The sequence below is a fragment of the Podarcis filfolensis genome, assembly GCF_964270895.1.
Source record: "Podarcis filfolensis genome assembly, chromosome: 6".
In the NCBI taxonomy this organism is placed as follows: Eukaryota; Metazoa; Chordata; class Lepidosauria; order Squamata; family Lacertidae; genus Podarcis; species Podarcis filfolensis.
In genome coordinates, this window is record NC_139609.1 from 7,017,953 (window position 1) to 7,031,683 (window position 13,731).

Genomic DNA, 13,731 nt, shown 5'->3' on the forward strand with positions numbered 1-13,731 from the left:
AGCCCTTGTAGAATGAAAGCTTTAAAGCAAAGCACACAGACACCATTCAAAGAAATTGTTTTGTGAGATTTGAGCCTGCTCCTACATTTTAGAGATTTTAGCCAATGAGTGAAGTCAGAGCTGTAACTGGCAAGTGCTGGAAAGATATTTATCACACAAGCAATATCCATGTTGCAGAGGGAGTACTGTGCCTGAGGAAGCATGGGCTACTACCGCCCTGCAGTGTAGCCTGTTGTTGCTATACAGTGCTAAAATTACAGGGGAATCATAGAATTGTAGACTTGGAAGGGACCACAAGGGTCATCTAGAGCAGCCTCCTACAATGCAGGCAGGAATCTTTTGCTCAGCACGGGGCTCAAACCCACAACCATGAGATTAAGAGTCTCGTGCGTTACCAACTGAGGAGAAGGCAGAGAAGGAGGCAGAAGTGCATGACAACCCTCCAGACTCTTGTGGGGAGGAATTTTAGGAAAACCAGGCAGGGGACTGTTAAACAGATTGCAACAGCAACATGGGGGTGGGAGGAGGTGATTAATTGCTTTCCCACCCATGGAGGGAAGCTTGAGGGTGGTTGCTGCTGGTGTGAACACTTAAACAGGTATATTCACATCAAAGGCACAAAGGCTTTTTTTACTCAAGAAAAGAGTGACCTGAGTTAATAACATTGCTAAAGTTTTTTAAACTTCATAACCAACAAGAAATCCTAATGGAATGGACTGGTTGCTTTTTATCAATTTAATCCTGAGTTTATCCAAGCATTCAGAGGAGGGAAACCAACATGATTAAGGGTCTGGAAACCAAGCCTTATGAGGAACGGTTGAGGGAGCTGGGGATGTTTAGCCTGGAGAAGAGGAGACTGAGAGGAGATATGAAAAAGCTTTTAAAATGTGGGCAGTTCCAGAATTTACATCATGTAAATGCCAGGGGAAACAATTTTAAGTTGGCACCAAAAAGAAAGGACTATATGTGTCCCACTGTTGCTACACAATGCGCTGTTCCTGGCTGTGGAACCTCAAGAAGCACCTCTCCTAATCTTTACAACTGGAAATAAGATACATGGAGATAAAAAGATTCATTATGCATGACAAACTGAATATGTCCCAAAATGGGATTCCATAAACAATTATTTTGGAATTTGCATTGATGGGTATTCCCCACCCCCCTTTACACTGCCCTCCAAGACCTAACGTGGAGTCTTTCAAGTCTATTTTGTTTAGGACATCAAGTCAAGGAATTTGTGAATGAAGTAGTAAGATCTCTGCAGTTACTGATGAAGAAATCTCACCATTGCTTGATTGTGGGAAAGGCCAGTCTGCTTCATGCCTCTTTGACAAGTCTTCTTTCTCTTCTGCAGTCTCGTAAGTTGATCGGCGATTCCTTACGGAGATATTTTCTTCACCCACCATGGTGTCAGGCTAACACACTGCAGAGGAGAAAACTTACTCTTATGAAGTACCTCAGCTTTTTATGACCATGCATTTATCATTCTTTATTATATGATGTATAATTACAATTATTCTAAGAACTTCAGTGCTCTCTCAATCTTTCTTTTACAAAACAAGTCCCTAGGCCTCCTGGCTGCCAGAAAACATTTCTAAATACACCACTTCAGACTGATGAAAGTTGTGAAAGTAGAGGATAGGGTTTGTTCAAAACCACAAACTGTTCCCTTCACTCTCTGAATCAGCCTCTTTCAATCTTGGTTGGGTCCCCAGATATTGTTGAACTACAATTCCCATCATCTTTGACCACAGGTCTTCCTAGCTAGGAATGATGGGACTTGTATACATCTCAGGATGTATGGTTAAAAAGGCTGCCTTAAACTTGTATCTTTCAAAAGATTTGTTTTGGTTGATTATTAATGGAAGTTAAAGTTGCAGGAAATGTTATCTGACCCGATCTTTGTTCCTTTAAAATCTTCCATAAGGATAAGAATTCGCCACTTGCAGCCCTTGTGTTTAAGGTGATATCTCAGTTTGGTGGGATAAATCACACATACACAGCACTTCTTTGCTGCCAGTTCTGATGATCCTTAACAAACCTTTTGCCCAACTACACAGCCCTTTCCCCAAGCTGTGATTAAACCAGAAATCGTACAAATAACCATAGTTTTCCATTTCATCCAAGTTAGAAAACTACGGCTCCCACTTCCCAGCTTGGAACCCGGTGGGCTCAGCCTTTACGCACGGAAAGGAGAGGAGGAAAAGGGGACCAGCAGGCTTCCTTCGCCCCTTCTCCTCTCCCCTCGCACGCCATCGCTCCCTCTCGACGGCGACCGGGGAGATTCAGGAGGGGTACCTGCGCCCCCTCTCCCGGCCCTTCGCCGCCCCTCGCCCCAGTCCGAGTCCCATCGCCACCGTCCTCGGAGCGCGCACCTGAGTCTCCGTGTCTCTCTCCTCCTTGCGTCTTTTGCAGCTCCGCAAGCGGAGGGGAGCGCTATATAGCTTGGCTCCTCCTCTGCCTTCGTCAGGGCATGTAGGCGAAAGAGGAGGCGAAGTCGGAGGAGGAGATGGGAACAAGACACGTCGCTGCCCCCTTTGGAAACAGAATGATGGACTAAATCACGTAGGAGGAACCTTTGGTCCTCCAGATGTTGCCAAAGGACAACTCCCAGCATCCTTGGACATTGGCTATGCTTGCTAGAGCTGATGGGAGGTTGGGAGCTTTGAGGATGGGAGGTTGTTCAGCAACATCTGGAGGGACAATGGCTCAGCACACCTGGGCTAGTTAGCTAATCCAGCAGTGCTTATCTTTCAGTCGAACAGTGCCACCTAAAGGCACCTTGCAGAAAACTATACAGTTGGGAGATAACGGTAATGATTCAAGGCAAGCTGACGCAGGAAACTGTCCCACGTTTAATACAATATTAAACAATATTAAACAAGCGTTTAATACAGCTTGTGCCAAGGGAAGTGTTCGTAGGATGGCAGCCAACCTCATGAGATTTTTTGTGGAACTAGAATATGGCAACCACATTTTGGAACCAGGATATGGCAAGCACCTTGTCACACGGGGCAGCCAAAGAGGGCAGTTTTAATGGTAGAAAACAGCAGACCCATTGCTAGTCTGTAACATGGGCACAAGGGCACTAACTTGTGCAAGCAGTTTTTATTTCTATTTTCGATTAAGATATATGCTTATTGTAAACCACCCTGGAATCTACTGGATGAAGTGTTTTAAATAGTAAATACAGGCTCCACACACACCATATGTGGGAAATGACTTAACTGGTTATCTTGTATGTCTCCTGAATCCTGCCTTCCGTGTATTGCATGGAAGCCATTCTTTTTACAGGAGGTGATAATTAAAGTTTGCTGGTAACACAAAAGCCCTGTGCTTTAGGTCTTAAGAAGTCAGGAGTGTCATGCATGCCTTCCAGGTCACATTTAAGATAAAGACTAGCACCAGGGTCAAGAGAGTTCATTGGGGAATGCATTACATATCAAGTTATGCTAACTTTGTAAACACCATGAAACTCCACATCGCCTTCCTTCAGGAAGTATAAAGGTAAAGGGACCCCTGACTGTTAGGTCCAGTCGTGACCAACTCTGGGGTAGCGGCGCGCATCTCGCTTTATTGGCCGAGGGAGCCGGTGTACAGCTTCCGGGTCATGTGGCCAGCATGACTAAGCCGCTTCTGGCGAACCAGAGCAGTGCACGGAAACGCCGTTTACCTTCCTGCCGGAGTGGTACCTCTTTATCTACTTGCATTTTTGACGTGCTTTTGAACTGCTAGGTTGGCAGGAGCAGGGACCGAGCAACGGGAGCTCACCCCGTCACGGGGATTTGAACCGCTGACCTTCTGATCGGCAAGTCCTAGGCTCTGTGGTTTAACCCACAGTGCCACCCGAGTCCCGCATATACAACCCACATACATAGGAAACAAGCTGTAGAGTGAACCCTGCTTCAGCCAAAAATGGGTGGCATCAGGATGAGGAAAATCTTGCATAATACTCAGTAGAGGAGAGCTGAATTTTAAAGCCACAACAATACTGAAACTTATGCCAACTCTAATGATGCCACAGTCTACAGAAATAAACCACAGAATAAGTTCAGATTGGTGCCCATCATGACAGGCCAAGCAAAGCCATTTTACATATACAGTGTATGCCTGCACATATTGTGTCTCTTTAAACCAAAACACAACTTTCCAGGCTTGTTTTGTACCTAGCCAGCACAGAGCCTTTGGTAGACCCACAGGTTGGCAACCCCCCCACCCTTGTTTTGGTTCCTATTCCTTTAACTGTAACATGGCATGTAGGAATTAAGCATAAGAAGCTTTCCACATTGCTCTGCAATTGCATGATAGGTTGGTAGCAAGAGGAATCATAGCAGTAAAAAAAAAAAAAGGGGGTGTGAGAACAAGTAGATGGCAACCCTACATATCTCAAGAAGGGGGCAGTGTAGCTCTTTCACAAAGCTTGCCTCCACCCCAGGCCAAATGATCTCATACTACCACTACTAATTTGTCTTCCCAAAGCATTTGGTCTCCACACAGAGCGGCAGAAACAAAGGGGGTTTAGTGGGGGGGGGGAACCCTGATATATTGGCTTGCCATCTGTTGCCATAGATGAAAACATCTGAACTAGGGCATTCTTGCCCCAATCTCCTTGCACTGCTGTTGCACTCTTTTCCACTATTTCAGCAAAAACTGAACCTACTACCACTACATTTAGAGCAACAAAGCCTGCAGCTAGGTAGCCAACAGCCTAGGACACCCCTGTTAAAACATCTGCACTGGTTGCTCATTGGCCACATGTGTCATTATCTCTCAAGTATACATATAGTTTTCTGCAAGGTGCCATTAGGTGGCGGTATTTGACTGAAACGTAAGTGCGGGTGGATTAGGTAAAGGTAAAGGTACCCCTGACCGTTAGGTCCAGTCGCGGAGGACTCTGGGGTTGCGGCACTCATCTCGCTCTATAGTACTAATAATAATAATTTATTATTTGTACCCCGCCCATCTGGCTGGGTTTCCCAAGCCACTCTGGGCGGCTTCCACAAAGACCAAAAATACACCAAGATGTCACACATTAAAAATTTCCCTGAACAGGGCTGTCTTAAGATGTCTTCTGAATGTCAGGTAGTTGTTTATCTGATGGGAGGGCGTTCCACAGGGCGGGCGCCACTACCGAGAAGGCCCTCTGTTTGGTTCCCTGTAGCTTTGCTTCTCACAATGAGGGAACCGCCAGAAGGCCCTCGGCGCTGGACCTCAGTGTCCGGGCAGAACAATGGGGGTGGAGACGCTCCTACAGGTATACTGGGCCGAGGCTGTTTAGGGCTTTAAAGGTCAACACCAACACTTTGAATTGTGCTCGGAAATGTACTGGGAGCCAATGTAGGTCTTTCAAGACCGGTGTTATGTGGTCTCGGCGGCCGCCCCCAGTCACCAGTCTAGCTGCCACATTCTGGATTAGTTGTAGTTTCCGGGTCACCTTCAAAGGTAGCCCCACGTACAGCGCATTGCAGTAGTCCAAGCGGGAGATAACCAGAGCATGCACCACTCTGGCAAGACAGTCCGCGGGCAGATAGGGTCTCAGCCTACATACCAGATGGAGCTGGTAGAAAGCTGCCCTGGATACAGAATTGACCTGCACCTCCAGGGACAGCTGTGAGTTCAAAATAACTCCCAGGCTGCGCACCTGGTCCTTCAGGGGCACAGTTACCCCATTCAGGACCAGGGAATCCTCCACACCAGCCCGTCTCCTGTCCCCCCAAAACAGTACTTCTGTCTTGTCAGGATTCAACCTCAATCCATTAGCCACCATCCACCCTCCAACCGCCTCCAAGCACTCACACAGGACCTTCACTGCCTTCACTGGTTCTGATTTGAAAGAGAGGTAGAGCTGGGTATCATCTGCATATTGATGGACACCCAGTCCAAACCCCCTGATGATCTCTCCCAGCGGCTTCATATAGATGTTAAAAAGCATGGGGGAGAGGACGGAACCCTGAAGTACCCCACAAGTGAGGGCCAAAGGGTCTGAACATTCACCCCCCCCACTTTCTAAACACGGCCCAGGAGAAAGCAGCGGAACCACTGTATAACAGTGCCCCCAGCTCCTATAGGCCGAGGGAGCCGGCGTTCGTCCGCAGACAGCTTCTGGGTCATGTGGCCAGCATGACTAAGCAGCTTCTGGCAAACCAGAGCAACACATAGAAATACAGTTTACCTTCCCGCCAGAGCGGTACCTATTAGCTCAACACAAAGATGGCCAGTCAGGTTCCTCCATAAGTTCACAAGCAGCAGGGTATCAGCAGAATAAAGGTCCCAGGCACCCGGCACTCAGGGGTACATTGCCTCTGAACATGGAGGTTCCATTTCCTCTCATGGTTGAAAGTTGTTCATAGACCTACCTTCCATAAATCTGCCCCAAAGTCTTTCTGAAAGATACCAAAACCACTGCCCAGCTCAGTCAGTAGAGCACAAGACTCTTAATCTCAGGGTCGAGGGTTCGAGACCCACATTCGGCAGAGATTCCTGCACTGCAGGGGGTTGGACTAGATGACCCAACTCTACGGTTCTACGATTCTGCTATGCCCAGTGCTGATCCTAAAACTCAGCAGAGGAAGATGAATACATCAAACATCATCACCACATCTCGTTGCATAAGCTCATCTACACCTTGCCAGACAGACTAGCTTGTCAAAGACAAGAATCTAGTTAGCCTTCTGTCTGAACACATGCCTGTTGCATCCCAAGCAATTCTGCTGTTTACCTGGATGGCCGGGTGACTGTGAGGTTGGAGGATGCACTGGAGTGCGGAATTGCTGGTGGCAGTTCCACTGGTGCAGCGGCACAGCCTCGACCTCACCCCTTCCCTATTCAGATAAGCAGAGCCACTGGCATCGGGAAGGCGGCTTAGCCTCTCCACACACATTGCTGCGGATTAGATGAACCCCAACCCTGCCAACAAAACTGCTCGAAAAACATTGCTGGATGGAGAACTTCCGAGTGGGTTCATGCAACTTTGTTCAAGGTGCTTTCAAGCTGGAATGGTTTCGCTGAACTCGTGTCTCCAGGATCCTGTTGTCCCCCAGGCAATATTTCAGCTCTGTTTCTTTCATTATCTTTTAAAATTCTCTTAGTGCCCTGATAGAAAGGCAGCTTTATCAATCTTATTTCTATTATTTCTTGCCCACATAGCCCACCTGTCCACCAAATGTTGGTCAGGGCGGCTCGCACCACCAGAAACACTGTTTTTGAAACATAATAAAACACAAAGTAATCTATAAAGATTAGTTATAGTAATCCTTAAGGATTATAGATGGGACGCAGGTGGCGCTGTGGGTTAAACCGCAGAGCCTAGGACTTGCCAATCAGAAGGTCGGCGGTTCGAATCCCCGTGACGGGGTGAGCTCCCGTTGCTCAGTCCCTGCTCCTGCCCACCTTTTTTTAAAAAAATAATTTTTATTGAATGGTTTTATGTTACAAAAAAACAATACAGCCATACTACCACTAAATATAATCAAGAAATAAAAATTACATACATCGATATGCTCCTGCCCACCTAGCAGTTTGAAAGCACGTCAAAGTGCAAGTAGATAAATAGGTACCACTCCGGCGGGAAGGTAAACGGCGTTTCCGTGCGCTGCTCTGGTTCGCCAGAAGCGGCTTAGTCATGCTGGCCACATGACCCGGAAGCTGAATGCTGGCTCCCTCGGCCAATAAAGTGAGATGAGCACCGCAACCCCAGAGTCGGTCACGACTGGACCTAATGGTCAGGGGTCCCTTTACCTTTAATCTATAAGGAACAGGGTCTTTCCCACACGGGCCTGCTCAAACCTTACGGTCATCTTCAGAGGCCTTCCTGAAAGGCCCCCTCCCTCGCAGCAGGTAGTGACTACCGGAGCAGGGCTTTCTCTGTCGTGGCCCCCGGCCTTCATACAATCCTCCCCACCACCACCACCCGGCCAGGAGGTTTGCCTGGTGTGACAGACAGCAGAGCCAGAGAAGATTGTCTGGTGAGGCAGTGCCTCAGAAATCCCACCAGACGGCTGTAGCCTCTTTCTGATTGGCTACCAAGGCATCCAGTTGGGGGAGGGGAAGGGGGAGCAGCACTTTTGGAGGGAAAATAAAAGGAACCGTTTCTGAGGGAATGTCCAGCCAGCATGGGCAAAGCCAGAATGTATGTTGGGGGGGGGCAGAACCTCAGTTTGTATTGATTTAATTGATTTATTTGAAGGGGGGCAGCTGTCCCTCTCTGCCACACACACACACACACACACACACACACACACACACGGCTGCGCTCATGCCAGATAGATATAGATAGCGATAGGGAGGTGGTTTAAGAGAAACCGTGAGGTAGAGTTAGGAAAAGTGTGTTTCACATCCACCCTGAGGGAAATATCTACAGCTAGAGAAAGGAGTCTCTGGACTGAGTGTCTAGGGAGAGTATTCAGACAGGAGTGAACTGGAGGAGCTGAGTTCGAGTCAGGAGGGGAGAGATCTTCTAGAAAGAGAAGACTCCCAAACCAGTGAAGGGATGGTGTGGGGAGATCCCCTGGCTCCACAGTACTATTTGGAGTACCTCAGTGAAGGAGGTGAGGACAGGTGACCCACCTAGGCCCAAAGTCAACCCCCCCCCAAAGCAGGCTCAAAGCTTTTCAAAATCATTTCAAAATCAACCCTCACAGTGATCAACTCCCGCCCGGAATCCAATGTCCCCACTGTGGAAGGACGTGTGGATCCGGAATTGGCCTCCACAGTCACTTACGGACTCACTGTTAAGACCGGGTTCGCAGAAGACAGTATTGTTGTTGTTGTTTAGTCGTTTAGTCGTGTCCGACTCTTCGTGACCCCATGGACCAGAGCATGCCAGGCACTTCTGTCTTCCACTGCCTCCCGCAGTTTGGTCAAACTCATGCTGGTAGCTTCAAGAACACTGTCCAACCATCTCATCCTCTGTCATCCCCTTCTCCTTGTGCCCTCCATCTTTCCCAACATCAGGGTCTTTTCCAGGGAGTCTTATCTTCTCATGAGGTGGCCAAAGTATTGGAGCCTCAGCTTCAGGATCTGTCCTTCCAGTGAGCACTCAGGGCTGATTTCCTTCAGAATGGATGGGTTTGATCTTCTTGCATTCCATGGGACTCTCAAGAGTCTCCTCCAGCACCATAATTCAAAAGCATCAATTCTTTGGCGATCAGCCTTCTTTATGGTCCAGCTCTCACTTCCATGCATCACTACTGGGAAAACCATAGCTTTTACTATACAGACCTTTGTCGGCAAGGTGATGTCTCTGCTTTTTAAGATGCTGTCTAGGTTTGCCATTGCTTTTCTCCCAAGAAGCAGGCGTCTTTTAATTTCGTGACTGCTGTCACCATCTGCAGTGATCATGGAGCCCAAGAAAGTAAAATCTCTTACTGCCTCCATTTCTTCTCCTTCTATTTGCCAGGAGGTGATGAGACCAGTGGCCATGATCTTCGTTTTTTTGATCTTCGTTTTTTTGATCTTCGTTTTTTTGATCTTCATTTTTTTGATCTTCCTTTTTTTTAAAAAAAAAAAAAATCAAAAAAACGAAGACAGTATTACTCGGCTACAAATGATCACCAAACAAGAACAGTATTTGAAAGAATGGATTCCATATACAGTGGTACCTCAGGTTAAGAACTGAATTCGTTCTGGAGGTCTGTTCTTAACCTGAAACTGTTCTTAACCTGAAGCCCCACTTTAGCAAATGGGGCCTCCCGCTGCTGCCACACCGCCGGAGCACGATTTCTGTCCTCATCCTGAAGCAACGTTCTTAACCCGAGGTATTATTTCTGGGTTAGCAGAGTCTGTAACCTGAAGCGTATGTTAACCCGAGGTACCACTGTATCATTGAATTTGTCCATGGCAAGTCTGCATTTATCTGCAGGTTGTTCATATGTTGTGAGTTTGTAGAAGTCTTCAATCCAATCATAGAAGGGAGATGCATTTTTATTTTTCCAACTCACCAGTATCAGTCTTTTTGCTGTGGTAAGGGCACAGAGAGTCCACTCGTATTGCCCCTTTGTAAGGTTCCATGTGCTGGGTGTATAATTCGAAAGGATATTTTGCTCTGTAAAGGTACATTTGGCCTCAGCGATGGGAGTCCAGCAATGAATCATTTAGCCAGTGCAATGGAGGAGGAAGAGGTTGAAAATGCCAGACTTACTGGCACCTGTAGCAGCAGCAGCAGCAGCTGGAGCGTGGCCTGCAGTGCCACCTGGTGGCCCAACTCAGAACATCCATGCCCATCCCAGATTTAAAGCTTTAGGCATGTGTTTTACACCCCCCCCCAATAATAACATAATAACATAGTGTTTTCTCGACATACGTTGCAGAGGCTTTCCCCCACAGCTTAGCACCTTTGTAATGATTTGGCTGACCTTGGATTTATTGGCGATATCTTAACCCAGCATGTTAGGACCCTGAGGGCTCATTTTGTGGGGTGCTGGGAAATGTAGTGTTTTCACCCCCCCAATGTTGCAGGGGGCATTCTCTGGGTGTTTGGTGCTGCTTTGGAGCGAATCAGATGACACTGGACCTTTGGAGAAATTGTTAGGGCACTGAAGCCTCATTTTTTTGGGGGGGTGCCATAAAACGTGGGGTTTTCATTGCCATGGATCACAAAATGGCTTGTATTTAATTTTTACTTTAAAGAAGATAAACTAAAGATGTGTGCTTACAGGTAAACAGATACCAGTGTGCATGCCCATTATGACCTCAGGCAAGAATCAAGAAAATACAGTTGGTCCCTCTTAACTGACATTCTTAACTGAACAGAACTGAAGGGAGGGGCTGGTTCTGGAGCAAAGCTGTTTAGATTGGGTTTGGGTGGATGCGAAGAGGATGCCTCAAACTTCTTGGGCTTTGCTTCTCAACTTATTCTGCCTTCTGGGACCCCCCCCCCAGCCAACACCAACCACCTCTTGGATAGGTGAGCATGCAGATATTTTGGAATGTGAGTGTGGGGCAGGTTGACCGCGTATGAAAGTGCTGGTCCCCCTTTTCCTACCTCTCTCCCCACTCTTGCCTGGCAAGAGAACACATCTGGTTGCACTAGACTCTGAATGGAAAATCACAAGCTGGCCAGCTCCTTGTTCAGGGTCTCCAAGGGAGAGAAAAGGGAACCTCAGTTACTATTTGCCTTCTGAGGACAATGTCTCACTCCCAGAGCCCCAATACTTACGGCTGCTGCACAAAGGCCTCAAGACATCCAAGGGATCATGAGCAAAGCACACAAGCCCTGCCTGCCAGATATGAAGCACTCTACTGAGAGAATTTGGGTTTTTTAATTAGCTGGACAAAGTTTCAGCCCTTGGGGAATTTGATTTCTTAAACGTACATCTTCCCCTTCCTTGTGTCCCTGGTGAGAAAAGCCAATCCTGCTTTCTTCCTTTGGTAATTTAATCAGGGGATGCAACTCTTTCAATGCTCTAATAGATTTGCTGAATCATGAATTCTGTACATGCCCAGAGGCTATACCTCTTGAAACCCCAAAGATGGGCAAGATGGGGCATTTCTCTCCACCTGGCTCCACCGGATATTGCTGATGGCCAATAGAAAGCCCAGGCAGGGATTCCTAGTGGGGAATGTTTCTGTGGTATACTGGAGGAGCAGGGCCAGGAGGCTAACTTGGACACCTGAGAACACAAAAAAGCAGCAGCAAAACAACTACATTTTCCCTTTTAAATGGAACTTCCTGCTGAGTGCAAAGCATGTTGTTGTTGTTTAGTCATTTAGTCGTGTCCAAGTCTTCGTGACCCCATGGACCAGAGCATGCCAGGCACTCCTGTCTTCCACTGCCTCCCGCAGTTTGGTCAAACTCATGCTGGTAGCTTCGAGAACACTGTCCAACCATCTCGTCCTCTGTTGTCCCCTTCTCCTTGTGCCCTCAATCTTTCCCAACATCAGGGTCTTTTCCAGGGAGTCTTCTCTTCTCATGAGGTGGCCAAAGTATTGGAGCCTCAGCTTCAGGATCTGTCCTTCCAGCATTTAGGGCTTGAGAATGGAGAGGTTTGATCTTCTTACAGTCCATGGGACTCTCAAGAGTCTCCTCCAGCACCATAATTCAAGAGCATCCACTCTTCGGCGATCAGCCTTCTTTATGGTCCAGCTCTCACTTCCATACATCACTAATGGGAAAACCATAGCTTTAACTATACAGACCTTTGTTGGCAAGGTGTTATCTCTGCAAAGCATAGACCCTTCTTTTTAAAGGGAAAAGGGAGAGAAGGCTTCTCCCAAAGTGTTAGAAGGCCACAAATAATGTAACAGTAGAACAAAACAAGATGTGCCATTTCATGTGATACACAATCCTATGTGCAAATCTGGTAGATTGAGAAATTTGTATTAAATAAGAAAAAAAAATTAAAGGTGTGTGCTTGCAGGTAAACAGATTGGAGATTTCCTGCAAGATCTTGTGAGATCTCATTGAAGTCTTGCAAGATGTCTAGGAGAGCAAAATATGTATTGAGATTTGGGAGAGATCTTGCATGCTCTTTCAGGGACCAAAGCCATCACTGCTGCAGTGCAAAGGCAGGTGGCTAAGGGGTGGTGAGTGTCCCACGGGGCGAAATGGGACGTACCCCCCCTCAAGCTCAGGATTCCAGAACTAACATCTGTCAGTTGGGAGGGAGGGAAGGCAAGGACCCACAGCCCAGGTGGGGCTCGCTAGCTTGGGGAGGAGGTGAGGCTCACATGTCTCGTCACCCCCAGAAGCTATAACTGGAAAGCTGTCCTGGCCAGGTCTGTGTCCTTTGGCTGCAGTTGGGAATGAAACGGACGATGTCTGATTTTTGGCGAAATATATATATATTTTTTAAAAATTATGATTTTCAAGTTTATACATTTCAATAATTTTGCAGTCATTTTAACATTTCAAAACTTGACTTCCTTCCCCCTCTTTCTGTGGTTCCTTAAATTGATTCTTCATTTCTTTTGCATATCCAAATTACAGTACCTTAATTTCTTCATTTATGCTTCTGCTTTAAATATGTAATCTTATTAAACTGCAGGTTATTCCAATAATCCTGCCAATGTTCTTATCTGTTTACAATTTGTCTGTAACCATTCAATAAACCATTTCCATTCTTTTATTAAAATATCTGTTCTCTTGCTCCTAGAAATGGTCAGCATGCGACAGAGGCCACATCCTGGGAACGGCTTTGACTGGCCACCTAAACCAGGTGAGGGCAGCCAAGGAGTCTCAAATGCTCAGGAACTTCCCCTGTGTGCAAAGACAGGCTCCAGCAGATTGAGCGGACAAGACCAAGCGTGGGCCCAGTGGTCAAGAAGGTGGTTTCTGCAATGCTGTGGAGGGAAGTGAGGGGCAGATGGGGCTCATCCATCTATAAAGATAGCCCATCGAGGTGAAGGAAAACTCTGATCCTAATTTGCCTTGTGGGATATCTTTGGGAGCTGAAAAGGCTAAGAAGTAAACCCTACACAAATCTGGAGTGGAGTCCCTCAGGCGGTTGGATGGCGCCATTTACAACCCCTTCTGACAACTCCTGCAGCCCAACTGGTGCCTAACTCTGCTTTCCTTGGAGACACATCTGCAAGGCCAAGAGAGGGAGTCTTGTTATCTAGGAAGCCCAGGACCTCCAGACACACTGCCCAGTCTTGCTCCCTGGAGAGGTGACTTTGGGACTGCTGACACCATTGCTTGATTTTTGACCTCACTCCATTGCTTCCTGAGACAGACAAATGCCAACATTAAAAAACTATTTGTAATAATTTTATTTCATTCACAAAAGGAAGTCC

At 47.1% G+C, this 13,731-nt stretch overlaps 1 protein-coding gene and 1 long non-coding RNA gene across 4 annotated transcripts in view; one reads left to right on the plus strand and one right to left on the minus strand.

Annotated features, from left to right (window-relative positions):
* Window positions 1-13,731, minus strand: part of LOC310765936 (sterol O-acyltransferase 1-like) — a 160,537-nt gene that overhangs the window by 34,709 nt on the left and 112,097 nt on the right. Inside the window, exons 1-2 of one of the 3 annotated variants that reach the window (XM_083621612.1) lie at window positions 2,376-2,679; window positions 1,286-1,423 (exon numbers count right to left, since the gene is read on the minus strand). In XM_083621612.1, the coding sequence (XP_083477738.1) occupies window positions 1,286-1,406 (121 nt within the window). In that variant the 5' untranslated portion in view covers window positions 1,407-1,423; window positions 2,376-2,679. Of the gene's footprint in view, window positions 1-1,285; window positions 1,424-2,187; window positions 2,303-2,375; window positions 2,680-13,731 lie in introns of those variants that run through there. The other 2 variants (XM_083621614.1, XM_083621613.1) reach the window with 2 other exon arrangements.
* Window positions 10,641-13,336, plus strand: LOC310765977. Its single transcript, XR_014549891.1, has 2 exons — window positions 10,641-10,903; window positions 13,092-13,336. It is a non-coding gene; the product is annotated as an uncharacterized lncRNA (long non-coding RNA).